At 36.8% G+C, this 15,216-nt stretch overlaps 1 protein-coding gene across 1 annotated transcript; it reads left to right on the top strand.

Moving 5' to 3' along the window:
* The first annotated feature begins 1,616 nt into the window (after window positions 1–1,616).
* LOC104084212 (conserved oligomeric Golgi complex subunit 6-like) lies at window positions 1,617–10,369 on the top strand. Its single transcript, XM_009587959.1, has 4 exons — window positions 1,617–1,652; window positions 3,214–3,267; window positions 5,849–5,928; window positions 9,679–10,369. Exons 2-4 carry the CDS (start codon window positions 3,238–3,240, stop codon window positions 9,824–9,826), a joined length of 258 nt encoding a protein of 85 aa, XP_009586254.1. The 5' UTR covers window positions 1,617–1,652; window positions 3,214–3,237; the 3' UTR covers window positions 9,827–10,369.
* Window positions 10,370–15,216: the final 4,847 nt, after the last annotated feature.

Here is a 15,216-nt window from a genome sequence, read left to right as displayed (position 1 = left end):
TCTAATTCCTCTTGTTTATTCCCCATGCTGTGTGCATTTGCATAGAGGCATTTAATTTGGGCCCCCGATAAAGCTGTCTTACTGGCTGGGGGGGCTGGGATATCTTTTTGGCTGCTCCTCTTGACCTCTTCCTGTGATCCTTCTCCAGGCTCTGGGCATCTATTGCTAGATATCTGTATATCTCAGGAGAGCTTTTGGAGCCAGGGAGCTTGGAAAAAGGTCACAACTTCTTGTTTGAAGGCATCGGTAAAGATTGGCTGTGAGCCGTTTTTTGCTTTCTACTCCTAATTAGAATTTCTAGCACCTTTTAGCTCTGAAACAAACGAACAGACAACGCCACCAAACTGTCTGGGGCATTTCTAATTTCCATTATCAGAGTTTCTTTTTCACAGTAAAAGTTGCAATTCATCTATTCTTCAAATAAGCAGTAGAACTGAAGGATATGCATTTAATACCATTTACTTTCTTCAAACATTTTACAAATACAGGAACAGACTGAAAAAATATCTTTAAGATTATACGTAAGTAGGTTATTGAAGTAGAGTTAGAATGGCATATTTAATAAGAGAAACATTTTTCGTAGATAAAAAGAACTCTCTAAGACAGTTAAATTCTCCAAGTTGAAATATTAAGATTTCCCTCCTGATTTAAAAAGAAAAGTGTGTTTATCTAAACAATTTTAGGAAGTAAAAAGGTGAAGTCTTAAAATATCAGACATGGAAGTCTTACATTTTACTAGAGTTTGATATATTATGAATTTTTGCTTTTCTTTAGGATTGGAAGAAAAATAAATGAAATGTGGGGTAGTTATCTGTAAAAATGAAGTAATAATGTATATATACGCAAATATCTTTCCAAGACTACTCAAAGTAAAAAAATCATTGCTGCTGCTGCGACTGGATTTATTGATTAGGTTTCTCTGCAAAGTGAAGATTATACTAAGAATGTAAAATACATTTATGAGTTTTTTTCATATGAAGATAATTAAAATTGACAGCTGTAATTTCATTGTCTATTGTTCTTTCAGTTAATTTTTTTCAAATACATGTTTATCAGTATTGAATTTAAAATCATTACTGATTATGATTTAGTTTCAGTTTTATTTTCCTTGTGAAAGACTGACTTTCTCTTGTTTATTATAAAACTGCCATGCTATTGTCAATATTTTCAATAAGAGTTGGATGATTTTTATCACATATTTTCAAAGAACTATAGCAAAACAAAATGATATAGCAATTTTTAAGATTAGAGCTTTACTGTTAATTTTTGGTGCTGTTGAATTTACAAATACAAAAAAAATGAGGTTCTGTTAGGCAGGCATGAAAGAATTATCTGTATTTTTTTATTGTATCGTTGTAATACGGAAGATGTAAATGATAAAATAATTATGCTGTATGTATTTGTGTTTTTTCCTTGTTTGTTGATCACTCTCCTTCTTATTTGTGCTTTTTCTTATTTGTGTTTCTAGACCTTTTAACCCCAGAGCTTGTTCTATTTAATATTCTCATGCACGTTTTATAAATACCTTATGCTTAAAATTTCAGATTGAAGCTCATTTAGATACACTTATAAATGAACAGGCTTCCTACGTGTTAACAAGAGCTGGTCTAAGTTACATATATAACTCTGTGCAGCAACACAAACCGGAACAGGTAAGCTTATATAATGTACAGGTTGAGGAGGTACTGCATACTTGCCAACTGGAAGAACTTTGGCACTAATATTTTTGCAAATCAAGCTTCCTCTGAAAGCAAAAGCTCAGTAATATCTGTTGATTTTTCACACGGGACCAGGACTATTAGACAAAAGCACCTTGCAACTACAGATTTCCCCTACACTGTATGTTCAGCAAGCCTAGCAGGTTTGGTATGCAACAGTCCTTCTGTGCAGCTTATCTGTGTACCATCAACAGGCTCCATACACCACAGACATCCTGTACATTCTCAGAATAACTGTATAGGTAGTTTAGTATGCCTCAGAAAGTGTCAGAGTCAAGCTGGCTTTAAAACACAAATACTGAGTCTGTATACCACTTCCATGACACCTAGAACATACTGGACCTACTGTGCATGTAGCATTCAGGTTTCTTCCGTTGCATGCTATAGCACCTTACATGGAGTGGATAGATACCCTGCATGCATTAGATAATTACTGCTTTTTTCTTCTGTGAAAATTTGGCAGATAAGTTTAGTAGTAATTTGAAATAATTTCTTCCTTTGTCCTTATTCATTGCTCTAGCTATTCTAGCACCAAGGCGGTGAGATTCTGAAAGTGAAAACTTGAGATTTCTTAGAGTGAGCTGAAAACTGGAATTCAGAGCTCACTCTCTTCCTTTCTTGTGAACTACAGTTGTTATGTGATAGGTGTTAATACAGCCCCTCTTTTCCTTCAGCTGTGCCTATGTCCTTTTGTGATCTTTTGTGAAGGTGAAGAACAGTGTTTTCTGGAGAAAGCAGAACTCTCTTGGAGAGCTTTATGTTGTTTCTTCAGCCAATAATTTTGCATAAAGTGCCCAAACTCAACAGATTTTTATGTATAAAGATGAATAAATAAATGTATAAATAATCTAGTTAATAACTCAGCTTGGTTTCCTATTCATGAGCCTATCTCCTGTTCTGAAACAAATTTCAAATCGACCAGGGCAGATTGTTAATGGAATGTAGCAATTTTCGTTTATATCTGTCCAGCTGCCTGGCTGCAGAGATGACGTTGTCACTGGATTTGCTAAGGGGTTAGGCAGCATATATATATACATATATACATCGTAATGCCATATAGCACAGATGATTTACTGGGAAGCAGGCTTGAATTCTGCATGGTCCCAGAACGGATGAATAGAGGGAAGTTGTCCTCTGTAATTCTCTAATGTCAAGGGAATGTGGCCAGTTGCAGTTCAGTTTTTATCCTATACCTTGTGGAAGGCTTTTTTGGGGGTTTATCATTTAATGGTGAAGAAGGAAGAAAAGGACTTGACAGGACATAGTAAGAACTCAGTATTCTGAGTTTTTAATTTAAGAGAGCTGTAGAATACAAATGAACTGTTACAGCATTTCAGTATTGATATGATGATTCAGTTTTGAAACATTTGAGATCTTGTAGCAGGACCAAATAACAATTTAGTCATGAACTGATTGTAGAATTTATTATTTCTTATCTTTTTCCGTATGCTAGTATGACCTTTTTTGTTCCCCCCCATTGACTACTGATTCTTAGGGTCCTCTTTCAAGTTTGCCAAGTATGGATTCTGTGTCCCTGAAGGTTGCAATGGTAAGCATTTTACAATTTCATATTATGTTGGTGGTGCTGTGACATGGGAAAGAATACTATTAATTATGTGATGTAGTAGATATTCATCTAACCAGTCGTACTCTTTAAGAATAGCTAAATTACATGTGTGGGAATACTTTCTTCATTTGTAGTAATTTGACCACTGGAAGTAATAAATACGTAAATTATTTATGAATGGGTAGTAATAGAATATTAGTTTCTAAGCCTTGAGAAACAGAACTTTACTTACAAGAATGCTATCCCATGAGTCATCTTAAATTGCTAAAAGCAAATACTTAGCTCTAATTAGTTTTAATCACCAAAGTTTCTTTTTTGCCTGTATGCTTTGAAATAGAGATTCTGCTATCATTTATAATTTTAGTCCTAAGGCTTTGATTTTATGCAAATAGTTCAGCCAAACTTAGAAGTTAGGTGCTGGGCATATGTCACAGTTATATTTTTTAAGTTGAAAGCTACAATATATTTTAAAACAAATTATAAGCTGGTATTTTTTCTTAGAGTGTGTGAAGGCTATTTTGCATAGAGATAGCAATATCACAGTTCAGTAGGTAATAATATATGATCTGTCACTCTTCTTTCTTAGCTAACTTTAGCTTTATTCTGAAAGTTTAACTGTAAATAAGGCCCACTTATCCAGCAGTACATCTATAACCCCACGAAAAAAGGTCTTCTAAAATAACTTTTTTTTAAAAAAAGGTTTTTTAAAAAATTGGATGTTGAATCCATCCTAATTGTGTCAGTGTAGCCTCTTTTCCTCTGTTCAAGTTTTAAACCAGTGATTCCCAAGTTGGTTGGATGAACAGAGCTCTGGCACAGAGCACTCGGTGGTTTACTCAGATCAGCATGCATTCTTATCAATATTTATAAATTTTGCATTTAAAATATCTTCTATTTATCATGGTCTTGTAGACCAACAAGGAATTTAAAGACTGCAGCTTGGGGACCATCTCTTTAAATTATATATATGTAACTCTGTTATCTATAGTGGTACATAATAATTTCACTTGAATAGTTAGGGAAGAATCCAACTGTTTTATTTTCTTCATTGCTTTGTTTAATGTCTGCTTGTGTGAACACACTTTAACCAGAATAGAACGCAGTACGCTGAAATCAAACCCACATAAATCCTATCTATCAGCCTAATCTGTTGGCTTCCCAGGATTTAAACCATTTGGAGGGAGTAGTTGCAGGCAGATTCACTGCCTCCCAACTTAACCTGAAAGTTTTCTAGGTGCCAGCCTTTTAAGTTGTTCATATGTGCTTACAAATGCTGTTCTAGTAAAGTCTGTACCTCTCAGCTAAAGCTCCCTTGCTTTCCGAACAAGGGCAGATAACCCCAAAAAGTTAGTTCGTGAGAACTGTGAGTGACTTCATTAGTCATTTGTGCCCACTTTTTGCACATTTAAGTGATGGATGGATGTGGATTTTAGGGTTTACCATCTTGAGAAGATTTATCCGGTGTTCAGGAAGGTTGCCAATCATTAGATAAAGTTGCCTAGGGCCTTGCCTGAGTGAGTAATTCCAAGGATGGAGATTATACAGCTTTTCTGGGTAACCTGTTCAATGTTTGATGACACTTTTCTGGGTAACCTGCAGTGTTTGATGACACTCCTGGTGAGAATTTTTCCTCTTACTGTCTAATCAGAATTTTCCTTAGTGTAATATGTGTCCATATTGTTTTCACCTGTGAGAAGACATGGTTCCATCTTCTCTATAGTCACCTGTTTGATCATAGAACCATAGAATGGTTTAGGTTGGAAGGGACCTTTAAAGATCATCTAGTCCAACCCCCCTGCCATGGACAGGGACATCTTTCACTAGATCAGCTTGCTCAAAGTCCCATCCAACCTGGCCTTGAACACTTCCAGGGATGGGGCATCCACAACTTCTCTGATAGATAGTTGAAGAGAGCAGTAGTGTTCTTTATTGGTGTTTTCCTCTCCAAACTACTAAAATCAAAGCATCACAATTTTTTTTGCTATATTATATGGGGGAGGAGAAGTAGGCCTAGAAGCAGTTCAAGGAGCCTGAACTAGGTCCCTTGCTCTTGTTTTTCCCAACATAAGTGCTCATTAGATTATTAAGCAGTGACTCCCTGCCAAAAAGTAAAAAGAAACATACAACATACCTAACGTGGACAGACTAGATTTCTATCTGGAGGCTACTGTATTCCCTCTGCACTGAATAGACTAGGTCTCATCTTCAGAGGTGCATGCATACGTGCACCAGCTGCATAGGAAACTTAGATGGATAATTAATGGCAGCTGAATTCTCATTATTTGCCCCTCCACCCGTACTCCTCAGAGTCAGAAACTGAAAATTTTGGTGACAGAGGTGCTAAAGTTAGACATTTGGTTTGGACTATTAAGTTCTACCTTAAACATTTGTATATTATGTTAGGCTCTATATTAAATATATAAAAAGAGAAAATTTTATCAAATAAGAAGGTGCCATTTTCATGTAATCACTTTTCAGAGATCTGTGGTTTTACCTATTTTCATATAACAGCAAGTTCTTAATACGTTGATCTCATATTCTCCTTTTCCCCCCTGACCCCTAGGCTCAGTTTGATCGCTATCTGTCTGCTCCAGATAGTTTGTTGATGTCCCAGCTGAATTTCCTTCTGAGTGCCACTGTGAAGTAAGTACCTTACCTTTGAATTTCTATTGTGCCTGCACAATGATCAGAAAGATTAGTTTGATTAGGTTTTAGTGGATCATGATGAGAATTCAAGTTACCAGCTGTGATCGTATTTGTATTGTTCTTCAGGTCACAATTCAGTTTTGTTCTGACTCTCTTCTTTTTGAACAAGCAGTGAGGAATATGTAATTCTGTAACTTTCTGAAGTAGTTACTCTTGATTTAACAGACACCATCAAAATGAATTACATTCATTTATTTTGAACATGTTCTGCTGTGTCGGCAGTTTTTTGTCAACTTAGTTGTAAATTGTTTTAGAACTACTTTGTAAGCATTCCAAAGACAGATGAAATATGTAATTCTTCTCTCAAGATTTCTTTTATCCCCACTGCTCCGTCAGGTCTAAAATTTTCAACTTTGTTATTTTCTGCTGTAGAGTATTGGCATTCTGTCTCAATGAATATTGTGCTGAGATTACCTTACTTTTCACTTAATATGATTTTTTTATAGTGATTTCGTCTTTGAAGCGTGGAAGCGAGAACTTTATTATTTATCTCTTCTCTTGTTTTTTGAATATAACTGAATCCTAAGGCTAGGGAAAGTGCCACGAATTTCTTTCGAATTAAATGTGAACCATATGAAGACATTTTGTAGTACTTAAACTCAGAGAATTACATGCTGCACTGATCAAAAACTTTTCTTGACATTATTTTTCACACTTCTGTGAAGAATGCAGGTTACAGAATATACCAGAAATTGAGACAAGCATATCACATTTTATGTAATGCAACAATATTTGGAGTCTCATTACTAGTACCTGTCCTCAGTGGGATTGTATTACAGCATCTTGCAATTAAAAAATGACATATGTAAAGGGAAAAATATTTATTGTTGGGAATTTATTAGAATAGAATAGAACAGTTCAGTTGGAAGGGATCTACAACTATCAGCTAGTCCAGTTGACAGGTTCTCCTGCTGTATTGCTCAAGTTCTCCTCATCCAAAGACTTCCAGTTTCATGCCATACACCTGGTGCATGGCTTGGCACGGGAGGTGTTGGTGCTTTTCAGTAGTTTGTTGGCTCTCTCTGCTAGGGTTACTGTTCCCGCAGCTCAGCCAGCAGAGCTGACCCTGTTGTGTGAGGGCTGTTCTGCTCCAGTACAGATCAAACAGGGTAGCTTCAGCAGTAATGTCAGCGAAGCATTGCAACTTCTGCTTCTAGGTGTCAAGCTATTAAACCTGTATTTTAGCGCTTGGTATTTTTTTTAATGTAGGTCTATTTAAAAATCGTAATAACAGTAAATGTATTTTGAAAGCCTCAATTTTTCACTGCTAACACAGAAGCAATTTTTCAGAGGTAGACTTTATGCTACTACAGAGACTCAGGCACAGTGAAATTACTTTTGACTTAATCATTTTTTCTGTCAGATGAACCAAGATAAACCGATCATGTATGCACTCTTAGCCTTATCCCATTGATAAGCTTTTTAAACCTCTCTTAGCTCAATTTAAGCCAAATTCATGTTATCTTGCAACAGTGGGCAGCTGAGAGGTGAGAGGGGAGCCTGTGTGAGGATGATTGCTGTAGCTGCTATAGCTCAGCTAACATGCAAGGGTTTATTAACCTGCTGTAACTCAATGATATAGGTCAGGTTCTGCTCAGAATTTAAAAAAAAAAAAAAAAAAATCTGTTAGCCCGTTAGCCTTCAAACATGTAGCTTTAAACACAAGCAATCCTTTTGAAGTTAAGGTACCTATTTATGGAGATGCATGCTTGTAGAATCATGGTCTTAATATTTTCTGTAGTAAACAAACCTTCAAAATTCAAAATTTTCTCAAAATTCAACCAAAACATTTAACCAGTACTATAATTTTAATCTCTGGCTATAGTAGTTGAAATTTTCAAGTTTGTTTTGCAGACGTTTGATGTCAATTTTGAAGACATCTTGAAATCACATAATTGTGATCCACTGTTCCAACGGTTGAGCTGGAACCCCAGAATTCTTTCATTCTCAAAATCAGACCACATGCTTTTGACAAGGGACCAGTGTATCGTATACTCACTGGCAATATCGTTTAAGCTTTACAGCTATGAAGAACATTCTGTCCAACATTTGCCAGTACATGCTCTTGTCTTTCAAATTCCTTTGCTCATTTAAAAAGTTTTAAGCTATTTATTTATGTGGTTGTTGGTCTTGAAAAGCTCTTTTCATTTGTGTTGGATCACAGAAACTGAATGCTGGAATTACTATTTTTAGAAAGTGCTGCCATTTGTGTTAGTGATAAAGTGTATCATGTTGTTATGGCAACTGAAATCCTAATGTACTGATTAATGACACTGACATTATTTGATGGAAAGACTCATTTGATGCTGTTCAGTCCTCTGGAATATTTTAATGAACTTTTTCTTTTAATTTAGTATTATTTGATGCAATACAATTAGTTTTATACAAATTCTCTGTGCAATACTTTCTTAAAAGATTGTCGTGTTACAGTAGCTTAGTGATCCCAGACTGTGATCAGAGATAGTTGTTTTACCTGAACACCTTGAGTATATTTCCCTTACAATAGTGTTTCTAGATTTGGTATTATAAGGCCAGTCTTTTTTTCAGGTATTTTAATAATCTAATAATATTGGCAGTTGATCCTGTATATTGAAAAACCAGATACTGTCCATCAGAATAAAATGCAGGTTTTGTCTCTTAATCTTCTTTCTCATAGCTTCCGTTTCTTAATATTTCCTGAAAAGACTAAGTTCTATGCACTTGGTCTTTGAGATTTCTTTAACTTGTCAGTTCCCAAGGGTTGGTGAATTCAGTCCTGATTTTAGTGGATGCAGTTTTGGTGTCTCTGTTCCTTTGCTGCGTATTACAGCAGGGCTGAATCTGGATTCATGGTTACCTTGGTTTCCTCAGCTCCTCCTGGTGTTCCATTTGCATGGGTTTGGCTGTGAAATAGTTGTAACTACTGTTTCTGATAGACAAAAATGCATCTGCAACTGTAAACACATCACCGTGGTGATTAAAGTAAACTGATTCAATGGGCAATGTAAAATAAAAATATTAGTTTGTCTTCAAAAAATATTAAACTTTCCAGTTAAATTTAGCGTCCAGTCTCTGTGCATTGTTACTCATTTAGATCCAGAAAAATAACAGGACGCAGACTTCACAGTGTTGTTGGTAAAAGGCTGTAGCAAGTTTTAAATCTCTGACCACTATCACTTTCAGCTCTTCCTTTTTGACCGATTATGGAATCAGGTGCTGTCAAGATAAGCAAATAGGATATATTTGCCAATAGATTGAAAAAAATGTGGGTATTTACAAAGGACAGCGAGAAGCCACAGGAGGTAGAAGGTAGATCACTAAGATTATCAGTCTTTTAAAAGATGCAGGGGAGTGCAGGTGAAAAACTAATGTATGCAAATTAAATCCTTCTACTATTTTTCTCATGATTGCAGAAATAAAGAAGCTAATTTCTTGGTTATCAGGATCATGTATGTGAGTTTATCTATGTACGACCCAAAGAGATGAATAAGCCTTCTTTTGTTTTAAAACTTTAAGCTGTTTTCACAGTTGAAGTAAAAGGGCTTTTTAATGTAACTGACACTGATTTTTAATGTGTATTTTTAGCATATATCTTTAATTCCTTGTAATTCCTGTAGCATATATCTTTAATTCCTTTAATTCCAAGGAATTAAAGATACAGTTATATTCCCTATGATTTGCAAATTATGTTTCCGTTTTGTTTTTTAGAGAGCAGATAATAAAACAGTCAACAGAACTGGTCTGCAGAGCTTACAGTGAGTTATATGCAGCTGTGATGGATCCTTCAAATGAATATAAGGATCCAGAAACCATACTACACAGATCTCCTCATCAAGTTCAGGCACTTCTTTCATAGTGTTGCTTCCCCCAGATTTATCAGAATCCATAATTCTGTATTCGTTGAGTATTTGCATCGAGTTATTCTTCTGTTTTGAATTGTGATGTGTAACTGTATAGTTAAAATATGTAGGAATGCGGTTTTGTTTAATCTGCTTGGCAGAAGTCTAGTCTTTCCTGTGTCTTTGAATACCTTCTATAGGCCGGAAAATAGAATTTAGATTAAAAATTATTTTAATGTATTCCTCTAATGGAAATGGACCTTGACAATATGCAATCTCTTTGAAAAGGGAGAAAAAAGCTTTTTTCTCTCTGTACATAATCCTTTCAACTAGAGGTTGAACCGGTGTCTTTTACGACCTCACCAATATTTTTATTTGCTCTTTTCCCTGTTCTTTCACTTTTTTTCTCAGCCTATCATCAGTAAACGCTGATAACTGTAATTTTAATACAACTGGTATACTTTCAATGTCTCAAGTGCATCACTTCTACAGCTCATAAATCATTTCAGCATATTTGATGCTGTTTTTCAAATCCTGTTGATTAAGTCTTTGAGGCAAAATTTGTGTGCTTTTTTAGAATCCATTATCGTTGTTGGTAGTTGTGGTATTTTCTGTAAGAAAAAGAAATATTTGAACTACATGCATGTACATAACCTGGAACTTAATGTTTTATGTTATTTGTATAATTTTGTTTTACTGGAAGGATTTTGTTTTAGTGCAATCGTTATGTAGGAATCCTTATATCAGTTGAAACTTGTTGATCTCTTATGGCTGGGACCAGCAGCGATGTAGGTTAGGAAAATGGTTTGCACAGCAGTATGGCCATTCCTCCTTCACATGTACAAGTTTCTTGTTTTGCCTTTTTTTAAGTACAGAAAAAGCCCATCTGCTCTAGTACAAGCATTTATTCAGTTAATAATCCACCAAGAGATTTTCATGGTTTACATTTCTGCAGTGGTGCTCCTAAAATTTATAGTTAAGTTCACCTGTGGCAGCCACCGGTAGTCCTGGGAATTATGTGGGAAAGCAGGGTGTGTAGTTGTTCTAGGCTGATGCGTAGAAAGCCGTGAATGAAGGTTTCATTTCTTTCCTCCTTCAGTGCAAAGCTGAACCTGCTCTGTTTAGAAACCCTAATTATATAGAGTGTTATGATCTAGGGGGACCTTTGCTTCCAGTAAAAGAGGAAAATAGATAAGTAGGACACTTGTTCTCTGTTGGGCCTTATGATAATTTTCTGCAAGTTCCTTAAGCTTATTCTTCCTTTAGAAAAGCCTTGTTACAGAGAAACCTTCAGGAAAACAAAAAATTAGTAAAAGGAATTTGGGGTGTTTTGGGTTTAGGTTTTTTGTTTTGTTTTGTTTTAAAGGATAATTTAAGATAACTGTTTCATTGGAAGCATTTAACTTTTTTTTCCTCTTTGTTGTTGTATGGGTGCCACAGAGTTATTACAGTTGCCTGAGTTTACACTCATGTTAGATGTGGCTTATTTATATACATCAAGGGGGAGATGAGCAGTCATTCATATTGAATAACTTACATATTTTATTTTTATCAGTAATAACATTCCCCATATGAAATATATACTTAGTGGCAGCCAAGTCTGCAGTTTAGTGTATGCTTGCAAAAGAGCAAGAAATAGAGAAGAGCAGCAGCAATACATTTTAGTCTCTCGGAAAACTCATTGCACAAGATATATCCAGTGTGCTCAGAAAGCAGATTCCTTGGTAATACCACAATAAAGCAATAGCTCCTTTTCCAAATGGGCATAATTTGTTGGTATAATAGAAAAAGATTTGAAAGTGTAAGTGTCCCTGGAGTTCTTGGATCAGGCATAAATTCTTCTGTAAATGTGAATGTTAGATTTATTCTGTTTAAAAACTCCAGACCTGCAAGACGAAAAATTCTAGAACCTTAGCAAAGCTCTAATGGAAAATTACACTCTTTTACTAGGTAAGGCACTTTAAATTACTAAGATTTTGCATTACCATAGTATACATTCAGAAAGCTGTTAATTGTTGTTTAATAATGTTAATATTGCTTAATATGCCTATAATTATTATCTAATATATGAAAATTACATCAGTTGTGAAAGGATTATAAATTAGCTTGTTATTAGATTAACATACTCATAAGAGTGAACTTTTTCCTGAAACTACACTCAACCTCAGTCTCCAATAATCAGTCAGTAGTTTGCATGAGGATTAGTAAGAAGTTGCTTCCTACCTTTGAGTCCATGTAGAGACTTATACATGATTTTATCTTCTCTTTAAAAATGCAAAAGCTATAAAAGTTGTATGCAAAAATTAAAGTCAATCACTAATTTTGGTGTGTGCAATTAAAGTAAATGACAGCGGGTCACAAATGAGAAAGGACGTCAATAAAAGCATTTGATTTACTGACTTCTGTCTTCCATGTTGTTATTTCCTCTTGCTTGCCTTCCTAAGAGGAGGAAGGAAAAGGTGATTAGATTTTGACCTGCCTTTTCTAGCTTGGCATTTCTGACCCTTTTATTTTACAAATTCCCAGGATTTCCACACCACGAACTGTGAAGCTGCAGTCCTCTAATTGCTCAGTTAGATGGATGACCTATAAGCGTTGCGGTAAATGGAATCATTCTGGGTGTTGGTACTGGGTCCGTATTCAGACCAGTTACTGCAGGTCTGGCTTGAGCATCGCAGTGCATGAAGAGATGCCCACCTGGCTGGGCTGAGTTAGTCAGCGCTTCTGCTGTTGGTCCTTAAACGCGTTACATGGAGGGCCGTGCCTTCAAAGAGTGAGTCCGTTATTCTGTGCTGGGCAGCAATGTGCTTGGGAAAACTGGGTGAAGAGAGTGTTTGAATACTGCCTACAGTAGGCAGCGCTCGCGGCATTTGACACTCTGACAACCCAATTCTGAGAACAGATGCGTAAAAGGCCTCTTTTTGCATCGTCGTCTGATTCAAAGAGCACTTTCATGGGAAGCGGGAGAGCTGGGTTCTGGGCCAAAGGAGTTTGGAATCGACATCTCCTGCCTTCCTGAAGAGCGTGCAAACCCTTGGCTGTTGTGTAATATGAGATGGGGCAGCTCTGTTTCTTCTTGTTTGAATTTAGCAGCTGTGCATAGATCAATGCAAAATATGGGGGGCATGATACGGAATAAGCAAGGAGCAGTTTGGCCCTATGGCATGTATGTGAGGGCCCTCCTGAGGACTCCAAGCTCTAGATCTTCCTCCAGTTGTTACTGGAGGGACCGTATCTTTCACCTCCAATACATGAGTCCCTGAAACAGAGCCAGGATCCCAGGACTTTATCACCCACAGAATATCCAGCAAACAGCAAGATACAGAGTTGAGTTTGGGTTGGTCCCAAGGTGGTTCATCTGCACTGGTGACAATGCCTCTGTGTTCAATCCTATGTGTACAATTTTCTCCTTCCCTCTTTATAAACATGCACACCGCTATGGAAATAAAATATAAAAGTTGTTTTAATTATAGCAAGCACACAGCAGCCCAGCCACAGTGATTTTTTGTTCTCTACTATAGGAAAATAGAAGCTTAAGAAGGTTTGGAAAGGTGATAATACATTTGTTTTGCAGCATTTCAGAGTGCTCCTTCCTATTCTCTGAGATTTATGACTATAGCCCTGCATTTTGTCTGTTAATAGACTCAATTATTTTTATTAAAATTTTTGAAGTGTGTGTTGGAGGAAAATACTTTCAGAACCGCTAAATTTTTCCATTCATTTAAAAAACTCTATCTGTTCTTTGATCCCTTTTCTTGCCTTGCTGAGTCACTTTGCAGGCAACCCGGGGGGTGGGAAGCTTATAAAATTTTGAAAATTAAACAAAGGGGTTAGACATATTTCCATGAGTAAAACACACCCTCCAAAAGCAACACGTACATGGGTGTGGGTTTGTTTGAAATCCGCTGCCACCTGCTTCTGAGGGAAAATGCAGAAAAAGAGACATTTGCTTATGACGAGGGCAGCTGTCCAAAACAGCCATGGTAGGGTTAGATGCCGTAAATTTATGTTAAATTGGTGTTACGTTTGAATAGTTCAGAGAATTTTCAAAATGCAGATTAGAAGAAACTGGCAGTGGAAGTAAAAGGTATGTCATAATAACTGAACTCCCTCACATACTGGATTTATTTGTTAAAGGTTTCCAGGACCTCTACATCTTCTCCCCACCGCCCTTAAGCACTTCGCAAACTAAACTTCAAGACAATGCTGCAACTGCTACACCAGTTCTAACCCTTGGGCAATTCAGAGTAAAATGAGATGCTTTGAGTCACTCAGTGGCATACAAAGCAGTAGTTGAACTTGGAGCCAATTTGTTTCTTGAAAGAATTTCAGAAAATGGGAAATGAATGTAACTTGAACTTGGATATTTGTCCTGAAGGGTAGGAGAGGCAATGTCCTTTGTACGGCAGGGCAGGTCTCTCCAGCTGTCCGCTGCTCGGTAGGAAGCCAACTTCAGTTTTTCAGACTCAAACTACTACTTCAAAAGTTTTTTAAAGGTGTTTTAAAGGTGAGCATGTCCTCCTGTGCTGTGCTAAACCGGGCGTTTGCTGCCCAGCTAGGGTGCTGGGCTGGTGCTCCAGTGGGGATGTTCACACTAGCCCAGCGTATGTGGTTACCAGATGCTCTAACGGTGGATGAACCTCTTGTCACACAAAGGTCTTCTGCCGATACGCCAGTTATCTACATCATTGAGTAAAGAGCCACTTTATGTAGAGCTGGTGTAGGGCTGAAGTAAACGCAAGACGTTGCTTCTGTCTCGGTCCTTGACCGATGTTCTTCCCCTCAAAGATGATGTGGGTAAATCTTGAGTAATCTGCAGAATCCTCTGGTGCAAAGCTATGGAAAGACAAAGTGCAAAGGAGCCCTTTACACCTGAAAACGTCCACTTACCCCTTATCTCATGTGCATTAATGTGCATATCTTATGTACATTAAGGCCTAAATGAGGGTATGACCCACTCACGCTAGAGTTGTCACACAGGCTTTACATACAATGAAAAGATGAACCACAAATGCTTTTCTCTTAATCAAAAAAGTTTATTTTAACTACCTTGCTGTAGCAGTAAGGAAACCTTGATCGAGCAAGATATGGCTGAAAGGTGTTTGATAGATTACTGCAGAGCAGCTGACAAAAAAGGAGGAGACTGTTGCATGTTTCATATTCAAACAATGAAGCTTTCATTTGCTGCCTGGTTCACAGATGTGGTGTTGTCAAATTGCAGGAAAATGCCTGGCAGACTGTATCATTGACTATATTTAGGGAGAAAATTCAGAACACGCTGTTTATAGAAGCCACACAAATAAGCACAGAGTTCTTATCAGCCAAAGATAACATTAGTCGTGATTTATCAAAGTAATCTTTATTTTATGGAAAATGGATAATAGGGTGTAATTTAATCCTTTGTGAA

Source organism: Fulmarus glacialis, unplaced genomic scaffold (assembly GCF_000690835.1).
Source record: "Fulmarus glacialis isolate BGI_N327 unplaced genomic scaffold, ASM69083v1 scaffold19671, whole genome shotgun sequence".
In the NCBI taxonomy this organism is placed as follows: domain Eukaryota; kingdom Metazoa; phylum Chordata; class Aves; order Procellariiformes; family Procellariidae; genus Fulmarus; species Fulmarus glacialis.
The sequence above is the reverse complement of the archived record's forward strand: the minus strand, read 5'-3'. Positions and strand labels throughout refer to the sequence as shown.